The sequence below is a fragment of the Emydura macquarii genome, unplaced genomic scaffold (assembly GCF_026122565.2).
Source record: "Emydura macquarii macquarii isolate MOO-44397 ecotype Brisbane River unplaced genomic scaffold, CSIRO-AGI_Emac_v2 contig_2994, whole genome shotgun sequence".
NCBI lineage: Eukaryota > Metazoa > Chordata > Testudines > Chelidae > Emydura > Emydura macquarii.
In genome coordinates this window covers 1705199-1720113 of record NW_027133131.1, presented here as the reverse complement: position 1 = coordinate 1720113, position 14915 = coordinate 1705199, and the positions used below count along the sequence as shown (strand labels likewise).

General features: G+C 49.0%; 2 protein-coding genes across 4 annotated transcripts in view; one reads left to right on the top strand and one right to left on the bottom strand.

The window, feature by feature from the left end:
- Positions 1–399: 399 nt before the first annotated feature.
- Positions 400–3400, bottom strand: ORMDL2 (ORMDL sphingolipid biosynthesis regulator 2). Of its 2 annotated transcripts, none has more exons than XM_067529911.1 (4): positions 3334–3400; positions 2166–2340; positions 1447–1598; positions 400–1026 (listed from the first exon to the last, which is right to left on the bottom strand). In XM_067529911.1, exons 2-4 carry the CDS (start codon positions 2337–2339, stop codon positions 891–893), a joined length of 462 nt encoding a protein of 153 aa, XP_067386012.1. In that variant the 5' UTR covers position 2340; positions 3334–3400; the 3' UTR covers positions 400–890. The 2 variants fall into 2 exon arrangements, with proteins under 2 accessions (XP_067386012.1, XP_067386013.1); XM_067529912.1 differs by lacking the exon at positions 3334–3400 and adding an exon at positions 2977–3257.
- A 261-nt stretch (positions 3401–3661) lies between these two features.
- Positions 3662–14915, top strand: part of SARNP (SAP domain containing ribonucleoprotein) — a 44509-nt gene continuing 33255 nt past the window's right edge. For both annotated transcript variants that reach the window (XM_067529910.1, XM_067529909.1), the window contains exons 1-5: positions 3662–3777; positions 6429–6528; positions 7071–7117; positions 8797–8864; positions 11832–11883. In XM_067529910.1, coding sequence (XP_067386011.1) covers positions 3742–3777; positions 6429–6528; positions 7071–7117; positions 8797–8864; positions 11832–11883 — 303 coding nt within the window. In that variant the 5' untranslated portion in view covers positions 3662–3741. The remainder of the gene's footprint in view (positions 3778–6428; positions 6529–7070; positions 7118–8796; positions 8865–11831; positions 11884–14915) is intronic.

Below are 14915 nucleotides of genomic sequence, written 5' to 3'. Positions count from 1 at the left end.
GAGTGGTGGTTTGGGAAGCAGATGGGCTGGAAGAGCGTCTGCTTGGTCTGCAGTAGGGCGGAGCGGCCTTCAGATACAAAATACATTTTGCAAAAAATAAGTCTTGGACAATCACTTCCTGAGCTGTGTTGCCATGTGTTCGAGAGCGGTGTAGTCACTGTTCAGCTCCTGTGTACTCGCAGCTCTGAGCACAGAGGTGTAAGATGACTGTGTATCTTTATCACTTTTGTTAAATTAAAACATGATTTGAAGAAGTCTGTCTCTTCTGCGAGTGGGGGCAAGGAAGGAGCAAGGGGTGTAGGATCCGTTCCACATCCTCTCCCCTCAGTAAATATCTTCTTTACCGTCACCCAGGGCTGACTCCTCTAAGCATGGGGCCCCCTTGCAAGAACACTGCTGTTGTCTGTAATACGTCTTTATTATGGGAAAAGAGTAGAAAACAGAAGGATGGGGAGGATGCAAAGCCTGGCTGGTTCCCCACGGCTGGGCAGCAGTTCTCCACCCCTCCTGCCTCTCACCTTGCAGTTACATGAGCGTTAGCTGCCAAGGTAGCAGACGTGACCCTTAGCCCCCACTCCCTCCTCACGGCTCAGCTGTCTCTCCCTCCACCAAAACAAAAGATAAAGTCCAACTACCAATGATCATTAGGAAGAGTAACTTAATCCCCTTGCAAAATCATCCCCAGCAGGGACTCAAAGAGCTGCTAAAGCAGGGCCCGGTCCCTCAGCGCACCCCCAGCCTCGTTCACACTCAGGACAACACCGTCATGCTGTGCTCATTATTCCTTTGCCCTGCAAGATGTACTGTGGGTTGTAGCCAGAGCAGGAAGCTGTTCGGATGGCCCCTCTCTTCCCTCGCCGCCGGCTTGGCAGTGCCGGGCTCGCTGAGCCTTAGTATTTGTTGATGCCAAAGACGCGCACTCCGTGGAACTGGGGCAGTTTAGGGAGGGCGACGCTGACGAGGGACGTTGTGTTGATTATAAAATGTACAGGGTCGTATTTGGTATAAAAACTGGTGAGGAGGTAACTGGAAGAGAGACAGAGGTGGAGTTAGTTCTGTGGCCATCCACTCCCCGGCTGGGGTGCCGGCACATGAAAGGTATTTCTGAGCCTGGATCAGCAGCCAGAGACTGAACCCCTCCCTCCAGTAGAGGCAGTGATGCACGCTGCCCCAGCCAATGCACCCACACCCGACACAGACCCACTTCCCCAGCCTGGGCACAGTTCAGTCACCACAGCCCGTGCTGCCCTTGGTGCCTCTCTGCTGGGGAGAAAAGGGCAACTGCAGTCAGCCCCACCCAACGCCTAACAGATGTAGCTCTGGGCAGGCTTGGCGCATTCCTGCAGAGCAGCAAGGTCCTGGAAAGAAAACGCTACTGCCAAGATGCCCCATTGCAGCCCCTGGCAGCTCTGCAGCTGACCTGCCGCCCAAGGAAGTGACACTCACAGGACGATTGGCGAGATGCTGAGGAACTTGCGTGAGGAGGTGCACTGCGTCCCATAGTCTATCTGTTCCCAGTGAGTGAGCAGGCGATCCTTGCCCTGGTCTGGTGTCTCAAACGGGGTTCCTTTCACAGTGTGAAGAAACCAGTACATAACCTGCAAGTTTCCACAGCGAGAAAGGAGGATGTAAGGACAGGGCCTGGGTCAGTCCATTCTTATGCTGTTGTATCATTAACGCAAGAGGGGGGCAGGGACAGAACAGAAAGCTAAAGGGCAGTCACGCTGTGGAACTCCTTGTTACAGGAGGCCAGAGTCAAATACCGTGTCTGGGTTTAGCAAAGGGCTGGCTAGGTAGGTAAGCTCTCCTTAGGTAAAGTGACTTGCCTAAGAGAAGGGAGCTAGACACAGAGCTCAGGAGTTCTTACTCAGAAACTAGGAAAGGGATAACGAAATGTCATGCTTTGCGGCGCAGCTGATCATGAGTGAGGGTCAGAAAAGTACTTTCTATATCACTACAAGCTTTCCGAAACACAGCATCCTTCCACAGCTATACCATCTCTCTGAGCGCCGACCCCAGCAGGCAGGGATTGGGCCTCATCCCAGCTCCTGCAGGCCCAGAGGGCAAGGCCCAAAGAGCAGTGCTGAGGGCACGTGGCAGTGAGTCGTCTCCCTGCACTGCTAGAAAGAGCAGGCTTAAAGCCGAGAGGCTGAGCTTTGACTAACCAGATTGTGTATAACGTTAGTGAGAGTCCAGACCACGGGAATGCTGAAGAATGGGATGCTGAGGAGAATGACATGGAGGACTCCCACCGAGATCATGTAGGCCAGCCAGATGCCACGGCTGTTCATCACCCGTGTGTTGGGATTCACCTCGCTGTGGGCCACCCCGACATTCATCCTGAAAGACAAAGGTGGGGGACGGGCATCAAACATCACGCCTCTGAGACTCTGAGGTTTTCTGGTTCCACCACGCTTCCAATGCAGTACTTTGTCAGGATCATGACTTTCTGCACATGCCCGGTCCAGGTCTCTTTCTAATGCTTTGTCCTTCTGTAGCATCTTCCGGTCAAGGCTCTCCAGGTGCTTTATAGACGTTAATACATGAATCATCACACCAGCTTGCCCAGAGGGCTACGTCTCCGTCTCGCCAGCGTACGGACAGAACATGAACAGCAAGACAAAGGGAGGAGAAACGACTGCCCAAGGCCACAAACCGAGGCGGCAGCCATGAGAAGTGGGACCCAGGCATAGCCTCCTCCTCCAGCCACTAGACCCCACTCCCCTCCCAGAGCTGGGGACTAGAACCCAGCCATCCTGACTCCCCACACACGCTCTCTAACCCACTGGACTGCACGCGCTAGCGGCTTTGCAAACCCCACACGCAACGCTGACATTGCGGGGGCCCTAGGAGCTGCGTTTACTCAGTAACGTGGGTCTTCGATTCTCCCCATCTTGACGGCCACGCAGCCCCCCGCCCCCACACCGTAGCTCATTCTGCGTCCCCCTGCGCTCAGCCCTGCCATGGCCCCCTCACCCCTTCCGCCATCGCCGCAGCACCTTCTCCCTCCCAGCATCCTTCGCGCCATTCTACCGACGGGGAAACTGAGGCACGGCGCGAGGCAGCGACTTGCCCGGGGTCACCGAGCAGGCCCGTGGCAGAGCCGGGAGGCGACCCCCCCAGGCCTCCTGAGCCAGAGCTTTAGCCACTAGGCCACCCTGCCTCCCAGGACATCTACGGGGGGCGCCTGGACTGAGGGGCGGGGCCCAGGAGCGGCCTTTGGCTCTAACCACTAGCCCCGGCTCCGACCGTTGCCGCCCCCTACAGGCGCCGCGCCCCGGCCCGCCCGGCCCCTCCCCCTGCCGAGCCCTATAGCGGCTCCCCCTCACCCACCTGCTGGCTGCTGCTGAAGATCGCCCCAGCGCCAGTAGTCTCCCGGAAGTGCCTGCGAGCGCGCCCACCCTCGCTATCGCCTGCTATTGGCTGCCCACCTCCGCCTTCCACGCATCTATTGGTCAACATGGTTGCCGATCACTACTGTCCCCGCCCCAGCCTCTGTGGCGCCCAATAGGAAACCGCAGTGCCCGGTTCCGGTAGGCCAGTAGCAAGGCGCGATGTTGAGGGTCGGGGTGGGGGGCGCCTGGTTAGGAAGAGCGGCTCCCATTGGGCGGTGGACGCTCGAAGTGGGCGGGGCCAGCAGGCGGGAGCCTCCTGGTTAGGAAGAGCGGCTCCCATTGGGCGGCGGGCGCTCGAAGTGGGCGGGGCCAGCAGGCGGGAGCGAGCTGAGGGGAGGCGGACAAGATGGCGGCGGAGGTCGTGGAGCTTCACAAGCTGAAGGTAGCGGAGGGGGCCGCGCGGCGCCGCGCGCCGGGGCTGAGCTCTGCCTCCCCGGCCTGTCCGCTGCCGCGGCGGGTGGCGCCGAGCTTCCCTCCCCCCGGCCCTCCTGACCCCTCCCCCCACCTGTCCTCCCGCCTCTGGTGGGATAGGCCGAGGCCCCCCTCCCCCTCCGTACCGCGCTCCCCCCGTCCCCGCGGGGGCCCGAGCCTCGCCGCCTCCCAGCGCTGAGCTGCGGCCCTGCCTGCCCCGGCGGCTGATCCTCCCCACGCTTCTGGGCGGCCAGGCGCCGGCCCCTGTCCCGAGGGGGCCCCCGGCGGGGCTGTGTGGCTCCCCCTTCTCCGGGCTGCGCTGCTCTTGGGAAGGCTGCGCCTGCCCCGGGCCGTTCACGGCCCTGCCCCCTAGGCTGCCCGGCATGCCGCTGGCGTTGTGCGAGGCCCGTGGAAGCTGGGATGGCTCATTGCCCCCCGCTGTGGGGCCTGTGGTGTGGGACTGAACGGCAGGGGAGGGGGTCCCCTTGCGTGCGGAGGGGTGGCCACCAAGCACGTCCCCATCCATGGCACTGCTCTGCGAGCCCCTGGCGCTGATTCCAGTGCCTGTGAAGGTGTTCCGGCCGGTGTTGTAGGGGAGGAAAATCAAGCGAGACTCCTAAAGCCCCGGGCTAGTAGTAATCCTCCAAACCCCCTCCAAATGCTGCTTCCCTGGAGACCCTGGGGATGGGCGAGCTGCAGTTATTCGGTCCCCAAAACATGGGATTCCAAAATGTATTTGGCCTTCAAAGTGGTATCTTTTTTAGTTGGTTGTCGTGAGGCCCTCCCCCTTTGTTGTGTGCCTGCTGTTGCTTTCACACTGTAGTGCTGGCAGGGCTTTAAAAATACTTAAATGTGTATTATTTTTACTAAAGAATAAGAAAAGGGCCTGATTACAGGGTAGCCAAATATCAATCATGTCACACCAGGTACATCTATTAACCTACACAAATAATCAATGTTCTGGGGTTTCTTAGTGTGTCCTCTAATCTTTGTCTCAGTAGGAAATATTGTCACAGCTGTATGATACTAATAAACAGGCATGTCAGAATTCTGCAGGGGAAGAAACTTTCAGAGCAAGATATTTGACTGTAAAATAATCTTGCAAGGAATGAGATTGAAGCCTGTATTTAGGACTCTTAAAATTAGCCTGGGCAGAACACTAGAAAGAGTTAAGTAGGGAATAATCTTGCGTTGGGTCCAGGCAGATGGACTGGATAATCTAATGGTTCTTTTGTCTCTAACTTGTACGGTTTCAATAACATTAATACTGTGTCAGACAGAGGCATCCTTTCATCTTGATGTCTTGCAAACAGTTAAAAAGAGAGGCATGTATTTTTATTTCTTAGATTTGGGGAGCGAGCTGATTCACAGAGAGATGAACTTACTTATCCAAGGCATCAATAAATCATTAGCACAGCTACGGGTAGATTCAAGGAGTCTTGACTCCCAGTTTCCTGCTCTAACCACTAGAACACATTCCTCCCAAAACCCAGCAGTCACGACTGTCAGTCCCTTGCTGCTAGGGATTGTCATGCTCTATGTCTATGCTCTCATTTTAGAATTTTCAGTGGACTATTACTATAACACTAATGGTAGCATGTAGCAATTGCAAGTTCTTCATAGCTGGTGTATTTTGGGGTGAGCAGGGAGGTGTGATTATACTTGAGTATAGCTAAGGCCCATGTGACATCCTCCGGGCTATGCAGCTAGAATATATGTTGTGTGGATGTGGCCCACATAGCACGCTGAGAGCTGCATGTGCAGCCCACAATGGTAAATAGGCTGAGAACACTGGACTAGAGAGAATGTTACTATATAACAGTATAATTTGTTTGCCCGTTTTGTTTAACGTGGGGTGTAATGTCTGCAGCTATGTTTCTGTTCCAGTCCCGAGGGCAACCCAGAATCCACAGGATGTAAAGCAGTTCTCAGGGGGAGCACAGCACTGATTCAGACCCTCTATTAATAATAATATCTTTTGTCCTTCTCAAGCTTTTACTGAACCAAGGATTGCAAAGCATCTTATCTACCTCACAGAGGGATTGAGACATTTTACAAATGGGAGAAATGGAGGAACAGAGAGAATTACAGAAATTGTGATGGAGAAATTCTAGTGGATTATTTGACTCCCTTCTAGTGTAGCACTGTTCCCCTCCAGTACATTTTCTGTGGAATCCTAGATGTCAGGGGTAAAGTAAATATCAAGGCTAAACAAAGGGAGCCAATGAAAAAGCTAGAAAGAACCCAGTTATTGACTCCTGGTCCCCCCAGCTCTAACCACTAGACCTATTGCCTTTGTCAGTGCCAATGCCTTGGTTTATTCAAGAACATTAAAACAGCCATATTGGGTCATACCAATGGTCTATCTATCCCAGTATCCTGTCTTCTGACAGTGGCCAATGCCAGGTGCTTCAGAGCGAATGTATAGAACAGGTAATCAAGTGATCCATCCCCTGTTGCCCATTCCCAGCTTCTGGCAAACAGGCTAGGAACACTTTATAGCATGGTTTTACTGTCTGCTCATTGTTTGCTTCTTTCGATCCTTTTGCTTTGGGGGTATTCCTCTCTGTTCTTTGCAGAATGAATTAAGTATGCTAATGGGAAGTTTCTTCTGGTATGCAGCTTGCTGAACTGAAACAAGAATGTCTCGCCCGTGGCCTGGAGGTGAAAGGAAACAAACAGGATCTCATAAACAGACTCCAGGCCTATCTTGATGAACACGGTGGGTAACGTTGGGCTGGAGTGAGCTTTGCCAGTTGAGGCTCTCTCTAGCAAGGTCGTCTCACAGGGCCCAGCTGTGGTCTCTTTGTCTTTAATTTTGAACTCTCCCGAATTGGTTCCTTTTTATAAGATTCTAGCTGTTGTGAACAGTCCACGTTATGTGGGCTTGCTGCGAGACTCATGCAATAAGAGCTGTCCTGTGGCTGCAGCCTCTGAGAATCTCCCTGAGTAGACAGTCCTCAGAATTTTCTTGGTGAGAGGCCCTATTCAGCAGGCGTGAGCCTGAAAGTGGGATCCTCAGCCACCTGGGGCTGACAGCGGGAGCCCGCACAGCTAGGCTGCCATTAGTTTTTCTCACAAATTCTATGTATGTGGGGGGGAGGGGAATAAAACCCTGCAGGGTACTTTAATTCTGTGCAAATTCTGCATTGCGCAGTGGCGTAGAATTCCAGTAGGAGTATAGTGACTATCTCAGAGTATCTCAGGCTGGTCAGGTGATTTGCAGGAGCGATTGATCTGTATGGATTTTTTAAATTCTTTTAGCTGAAGAAGAAGCAAATGAAGAAGATGTTTTGGGAGAAGAAACGGAGGTAAATCCTATTACTGTGAGCAGATTATCATACTGTCAATCTATTTTAGGTGTAGCTATCTTCTGGGTTGCCTGACATTGTCTGATCTGTGGGCAGTTTCCAGACAGGTGGCAATGTACAGATTAATTACTCTATATCTTGTCAATCACTGTCATAGCTGTGGGGAACTCCACAGTGTATGAACTGTAGTGTATTAGATATTGTTACTAATGAGGTTTCTTGGGGATTCATAATCTTGGTATGTGGCTGACATCACAGAATTGGACTCTTTTAATACTAACCCTAAGTATGAAATAAACTGAGTTATCTGACTCATTGAACTCACTCGCTGAACAGCAGATCTTATTAACGGGAAAATGCTGTGCTTTTTCTTAAGCACAAAATAGGTGTTTCACATAATACTGTGAAAGTGAGTGGACACAGGCATAGCTAGACTGCCTGAAGAAGTGAGCCTCAAAGCCAAGGACTTGAACTCCACGAGAGAGCAAAGAGCTCATCCCTTGGGAGACCAATTAGTATTAGGAAAATTAGTCTCAGGTATTTCTATCAACCCCCCAAGTTTCATGTTCCTGCTACTAAGTAAATAGATATCTATGTGTGAATATATATCCTTGTGTGTTTATTTTAAGTACTTGCAGTAGAAAAATATTCAGGTGAACAAGCCCAGTGCAGTGCTGGGTTTTGATCACACGTGTGTAGTTCTTGTGCTCTCTTTGCCAGCTACCTCACTATGAGAAGGTAGACTATTGTAAACTTGAGAATGTTCTCATCCCAAGCACGTTTCCTGTGTCAGAAAATGCGGACTTTTAATTTTAAGTATTAGCCTTGCCAAAACAAATATAACCCACAAATAGATTTACATAAAATAGATCACTTAGCAGATTTTGTAAGTGTCAGGCTAAGACTTCATAAAAAGACACACACAACAAGATCCTTGAGCTTGCACACAAGCCCAGAGGAAGAGTAGAATCAAACAAATCTATTGCCAATGACATCTTGGTTAAATTCGGACCTGACATATGCTGATGTATCTCCGTTGAAGTCAATGGAGTTGCGTCTGCGTACGCGATCTCTAGAGTAGGCCCCATGCAGAATGTCCATGTGGTATGACAGACCAGAAATTTTAGCTGTTGCTTTTTAAGGCTGAGGGCTATCTTTTTTTTTTTTAAAGCACTAGGAGGAAACTTAAGTACATTAAAATGGGTAGACAAGTTCACTTTGGGCCTCTTAACTGAGGAAAGAGTCTCTAAAAGTTGTTACCATGGCAGCTGATGAGCTGTTGCAACTGACAGCCCTCTAGTTTAAAATGAGAGAGGTCTGTTGACATGGGGCTCTCCATTAGGTTCATTTTCTCCTTGGTTTGCCAGACCCCCAGACTGTTGGCCTTCAGTAGACATTGCAAAGCCTGTCTCTTCCCCAGAGACTGGGTGGAAAGGGAGAGTCAGATCTGATATGCCGAGATTCAGGAGGAGGCAGGTGCACTGGTTGGGGACATTGTCACCCGTTTGAATTCTGTATGTAATGTGGAAAAACTTGTTTCCAAGCACCTAGTGCTCTGGATAGATGTTTTTAAACAATCAAAATCCATAAATGTTGACAGTGTCTCTCTGCAATGCCTCTTGCTTCGTCAGTTGCTGGGGTATTTACCTGACCCTCTTTCTCCTCTAATTGAATTACAGGAAGAAGAGCAGAAGCCGGTAGAGCCTCCTGCTAAAGAGGAAGAACCGCCTGAAAAATCAGCTGATGTGTAACTATCCATTCTTTATAGATCAAAGCGTGTTTCTGGGGAGTGCATGGCTCCAAGTGAGGGGGGGTATGTCTGAGTGTGGAGACAGTAGCACTGTATGAACACTCACTAGTTCTATAGCACCTGCTTCAAAGGAGTTGAAATCTACAAAGACAAGTACCCTAGTGTTGTGTGTGGGGAGGGAGTTGAGTGTAATAAACATCAGGCATGAAATACCTTGCACTCCCTGAAATCACAGGTTCACATCCCAGCAGGGTAGACTTTGCCTTCATTCTTCCCTGGTAGATAAACTAACTCCATGCAGTTTAGTCTGTGTGGATCTTTTTAAAGGAGACTTTAAAGGAGGAGGATACCAAGGGCCTGTCTGCTCTGTGTGATCATCAAACATCCCTGACACCTTCTGTAAGAGTGGAATTCTGGTGTGGTGTCCTCAATCTTGCCTTGCTATTGTGCTGCCTACTGCTGTCCATTTCAGAGGTGCTGAGTATAGTTTGCGAAGGATTTGGGAATGAAAGTTACTATAGAAATGTGAAATATTCATCTGATTTCCTGTCAGTTGCCCTATATCTCCTTCCTCCTTTTGTGACAGTGTCTATGCTGTATCTTGCCCATTTGTTCAGGCAGTCATGTGGGAATGCGTGGAAGAGGATCAGATTAGTAAATTAGTCTCTCCTCACTTTTGCACCATGCCAGCAAGTCACAGTACAGGTTATCTCTTTCCATGCATTTTTCCTTTCATGGTAGTTCCTAAGCATTTGCTTCCATGGCTCTGAGTTGAGTTTTCTTATTAATACACAGACAATTGTTTGCGGGAGGCAGGAAGGTATTTATCCCTCTTATTTTTGTTGGATGGCAAAACTGGGGTGCAGAGAGCCAAAGTGATTTGTCCAAGGTCATTGTTCCTGCTGTGATTGGAATTCAGGAGTTCTTTCCTCACGGTTCTCTACTTAGCCCCCACCTCTCTATGGGAGGGTGTTTCCAGCATGTTTTTGCTCTCCTCTGTTGCCAGTTACTGTGTGCAAATAGTCAACATGAGCTTGTTAATGTTGCCCTCTTGACATTTATTCTTGTGCTGTGGGTCCGAACAAAGCTGCAGTTAAGCCATCAGGAAAGCACATAAGTGATGCATAGGCCTGGGCCTGGCACTCTGCAGAAGTGTGAATTTCATCTCACTTGCCACATACATGCCCACTCCGGGGCTGTTGGTGATACCTGAGGGAAGCTGCAGCAGTGGGAATGAAGATCTCTCTAGAGCTCTGTTCTCAGTTTCTGCATCAAAATGAGACTATAGTGCAGCCCGTTTGGCTCCTGGGTGCATGGCAGCAATGTAGTGCGGACGAAACCATATTCTGAGGCCCCTTCATCTCAGCTGTAAGTTAAGTCTCCTAAGCAGAAAGGGATAAATTCCTTGTGTCCCAACCAACATCCCCCCCATAAACATAAACCAGGTTTTAATGTCCTTGGCTGCCTGCGATCTCTGGCTGAGTGTGTTATAGCTGAGGTATTGCCTGCATCATTGCAGCCTTCCCAATACTTAAATGGTTACTATGAAAGAGGTGATAAAACGAAACTCTGTGATGCACAACGGACGGCTAAAGTGGTAGAACTGCTTCAAGCCAATTTCAGTTCAGTACTTCATTTTGGACAACAGGGGGCGTTCTTTATCTGCATCCCAAACAAGTAGCTCCCAAGGAGGCTGGAGAGTAACAAGTCCCGGTTCCTGTTCCGAATTGCTTCCTGTGAAAGTGTAATTAAACCATTACTACCTTTCAGGGCATCAAATGGGAAAACTGTCCAGGAATCTGGAACAAAAGCAGCCCATTTCTCCAAATGGGGGATCTTAATGAGGCTGGTTATGACCCACTGTTTTATGGGAGTTGTTTGGGGGAGGAGGATGCTGTTTCTTTTACCCTGGGAACTTCCGAACTTTGTCTTTTCCTCCTTTGTTTTCTCCCTCAAACCTCAGTCCTATTTTCAGAGCATAAACTTTGGAGCACGCCCACTCCATTATACTTGTGTTAGTCTCTTTACTGGTCTTCACTGGAGCCAACTGCGCATTGTTAAAGAAGCGTGCATTTGAAATAGAGCCTGAGCTGAGAAAGCTGGCGCTGACCTGTCGAAAGTAACCTGTGGCTGTCCCGTGAACTAGAACAGAGCAATCCTTTGTAAACGAAGAGCTGTAAAGGAATAAAGCTCCGCAGGGCACACAGCCCAGGCTTTGGGCTTCTCATGGGAGCTGAGCATTACTGTTGAGAGCCTCTGGGAAATAAGCGATAAATTATTCTTGGGGGTGTGATGTAGACTTGTGATACTTTGCATTTTTCTATCACCTCGCAAGCATCTGTCACTGCTGTGCGCACGCTGTTTAATCCTCACAACACTGATCGCAGGATCCTGCCACCCTCAAGGCTGAATTGGTGGCAGAGCTGAGAGTAGATCCCCAATGTCCTTGAACCCCATGATCATCTCTGGCTACTAGACCATACTCCATGTTAGGGCCCTAATGAAATCTAGGAGTCCTCAGTGCCAGGACCCTAACCCAGCCAACTAGTCAGTACAGATGGGACCCAGGGGGCCACTGTCAGGCTGTGGCCTCACCAAAAGAGAGCTTCCCCCTCTGCCTTCCCCCTAGCCTTGGGCATGGATTGTACTTTCATATCTCAAGTTATCTTTGTCACCTAGGCACCACACACAGATGCTTGCCTTGCAAAGGGCTGGCGAGGCATTGGTATCTAAGGAGTGACAGCTGAGGATACTTTTGTTCTGTAGATCATGAGCCCGGTGATGGTTGAGGTGGTGTTGGCTCTACAGAGATGTGGAGGGTGGGTGTATGTGGAGGGAGATACCCCAGTATCTCTGCTGTTGTGACATGTTATCTTAAACTAACAGGAATTCTCTGGTTGGAATGAGATTGGGGAGTGGAGGTTCCTGGCTCTGATCCATCTCTCTTTCCTCCCAATCTTCTAGGGGTGCAGAAAAGAAAGTGGTGAAAATAACATCAGAAATACCACAGATGGAGGTAAGGTTCCTCTTGCCACCCCCATCCCTTCCCTCCTTTCAGGGGTATCTGTTTTAACCTGCGTGCGTGTGCGCATACATTTGGAGATCCCTCCCTTAGGTTTCCTATCAGTGTTTCCATTGTAAACCCCGTTGGGTTTTTCAGGGCTTTATATTGTGATTCTGAGTTGCTTTAGGCTGCAGATTGTCCTTAAGAGATGTCCATCTCTTGGTGCATTTCATTTTGACACCAGATTTTAAGGTCTGTTCCTGTCAATTGTCTTTCAGTGTGTGTCACTTTCCCTTCTTCCTTTCTCATCTCTGCCACCTTGTTCCTTCTTGCCACCAATCATCACAGGCCATGCATCTGCCTGGCAGCTGCAAGATGAACATGGAGCTAAATTCATCCCTAGCATGTAACTGTATTGCAGTCAATGGATGAACGTGGTCCATGGCATCTTCTGATGTGAGTGGCTGAAGGGATTGCTAGAGAAAGACTTGAAGACAGACCTACCTCCATTATCACATGGGCTGTGTAAGCTGCATCTCCATTCCTGATGTCTCTAGGATCCAAAGCCCTATCACTAGATTGCTGTTGCCCGCTCTGTTAAGCTGTGGGATATCCTGGATTCCTTGCAATGTAAAACTAGAGAGGATAGAGCCCTGCAGAGAATACGCTGTAGGAAATAATCCTGATTGGGATGAACTGCTGTTAACAGTTTCTCATTTCTCCTTTTGTGATTCTCTCTCTCATTTTATGTTTGCTGGTCTTGTTTAAAGTAAACACACCAGAAGCAGCTGATGCACTCCCCTGTGGAAACTTTGCAAAGTTGTTGGGTCCCCAAAACCCATTCTGCTTCCTCTAATGCTTTTTTCTGTCATGATTTTTTTCTTATTCTGCATAACTAGAGAGTTGGTATGAAAACAAGATTCGTGTCTCCCTGCTGTTCAGCCACCACCTCGAAGTTCTAATCTTCTGTTTGTGACACGAACATCTCCACAGCAACCAGGGGATGATGTTGCAGATGGAGGATTATGACTTCAGCTGGGGCGGTAATGAGGAGAAATACGTAGAAACTGATCTGAAATGGAGCCAGAACAAATGACAAAGGAGTGACTTCTTCCGTGCTTTGTAGGATGCCTTTGTCAACAGCTGCATAAAGAGCTCATTAAATGCATTTGCTGACATCATAGCTACGTCCTTGTTTTCAGTTCCAAACTCTGCCAAGACCCAGTCACAAAGAAAACTCGTTTTTGTAGTTGTAAATTTGATTCATGTACCTTTTAAATCAAGGTCTATAGACACCTGCTGGAGTAGATTTACGTAGAATGGCATCCTACTGAATATTCCAGGGCTTTTGTGTTCTCTTCCCAGCTCGGCCACTGCCTTGGTATGTGACCTAGGGCGAGTCGTTTCACCTTCCTGGGCCTCATTGGTCCAAGTAGAATGAAATGCAAGTGTAAAGTAACCGCATAAGTACATCACATTTTTAAAATTCTAAAACCCTAAGGAGCTTAGTAACAAAGGTTTAGTAAGTACTTAAGAACGTAGGAATTGCCTGGATCAGACCAGTGTTCCATCTAGTCCAATATCCTACCCCCAGCAGTGTCCAGTACTAGCTGTTTCAGTGGCAGGTGCAAAAGCTTGCAGATAAACTGCCCCCTTCTAGCCCACAATACTCAGGCTGGTGTGTGCCCAGAAGCAGGAAATGTATAGCCCTTCCAAAACTCGTGTCTGTGGTCACATGGTTTGCTATAACAATTCTGGATATTGTTGTTTTTTACATACACGTCCAATCCTTTTTGTGAACCTGGCTAAGTTTTTGGCCTGCATTCTACCTTGGGGCAGTAAGTTCAGCAGGCTGATGCATGAAAAAATATTTCCTGGTATTCATTTTAAAGATGTTCCTTTTCATTTTCATTAAACAGACTCTCTATCTTGTGCTATCAGAGAGGGTGAGTTGTAGTGCTTGATCTAACGTCTCTAGACCATGATTTTGTAGAGCTATTACCGCATCCCCCCATACTGCTGTCTTCTTGAAGGTGAACAGTCCCGGTCTCTGCAGTCTCTCTTCCCAGAGAAGTTTGTTCTGTGCTTGGCGGTAGTGAAGGGGATGGCTACTTCAGCTACTTTTTAGTCCCAGGCACTAAAATATTCCATTGCTCTTTCCGTAAAGCACCAAATTCACTTGTCTGGTTTTGTGGAAGGAATAAGACACTGAATGTCTGCTCCAAATGATCTTTCCTCCTTTTAAGTATGAAAATACTGAAAGGGTCATAAATAAGTATGTGCATGTATGTGTGCGCGTGCACATGCACCCCTGTGCTTTCGACACTTTCATCCTTTGCTCCTTTCCGAGACAGGAGCTTTGTCTGTGGAGAAGTGATGGCAGGCTGGGTCCTTGCTGTGCTGATGAATTTCAGCTTGAATCGTATTTTCATCGCTAAGTGATAAAGTCCACTTGAAAGGCTGAGCCAGCTATGTGCATAGTGCCAGTCACTCTCGGAAAGACTTGTTCCAAGATTCAAATAGCAGGTTCTGTTTTTTGAAATAACCCTCCTTCTTGTTTCTCTTCTTAAAAAAAATTCTAGTTTGCCTTTTTTTGCAAAGCAGCTGAGGCCTGTTTAGCCTGCTGCTTTCTTCCTGCCGCTGGAGGGCAAGTCAGAGCTGCTCCTTGTGTAGTTGGTGCCAGGGCTGCTGCTGCTTTGTCTTTTGGCAAAGGATCTCCCTGGATGAGATGCACGAGGTTCTGTCCCAGTCTTCGGCCTAGCCGCAGAGTTGCATTGTAATAATTTAAAAAAGAAAAAAGCTCCTCCTTTTGCCTCTAGGTCAGTGTGCTAATTTCATCTCCTTTGACACTTTCCTTTCCGTACAGATGTTTAATAAGTAGTGACTGAGGAAGGGAATCACACCCACTCAGGTCAAGTGAGGTGCTGAATGCCCTCTGCTCAGATTCAAAGGTGGGGAGCTGCAGGTGCCTAGGACCTCATCCGGGAAAAGCTTTCTCTAGGATTAGATAGATTTTTATTATTATGCTGTTCCCATTTATCAAG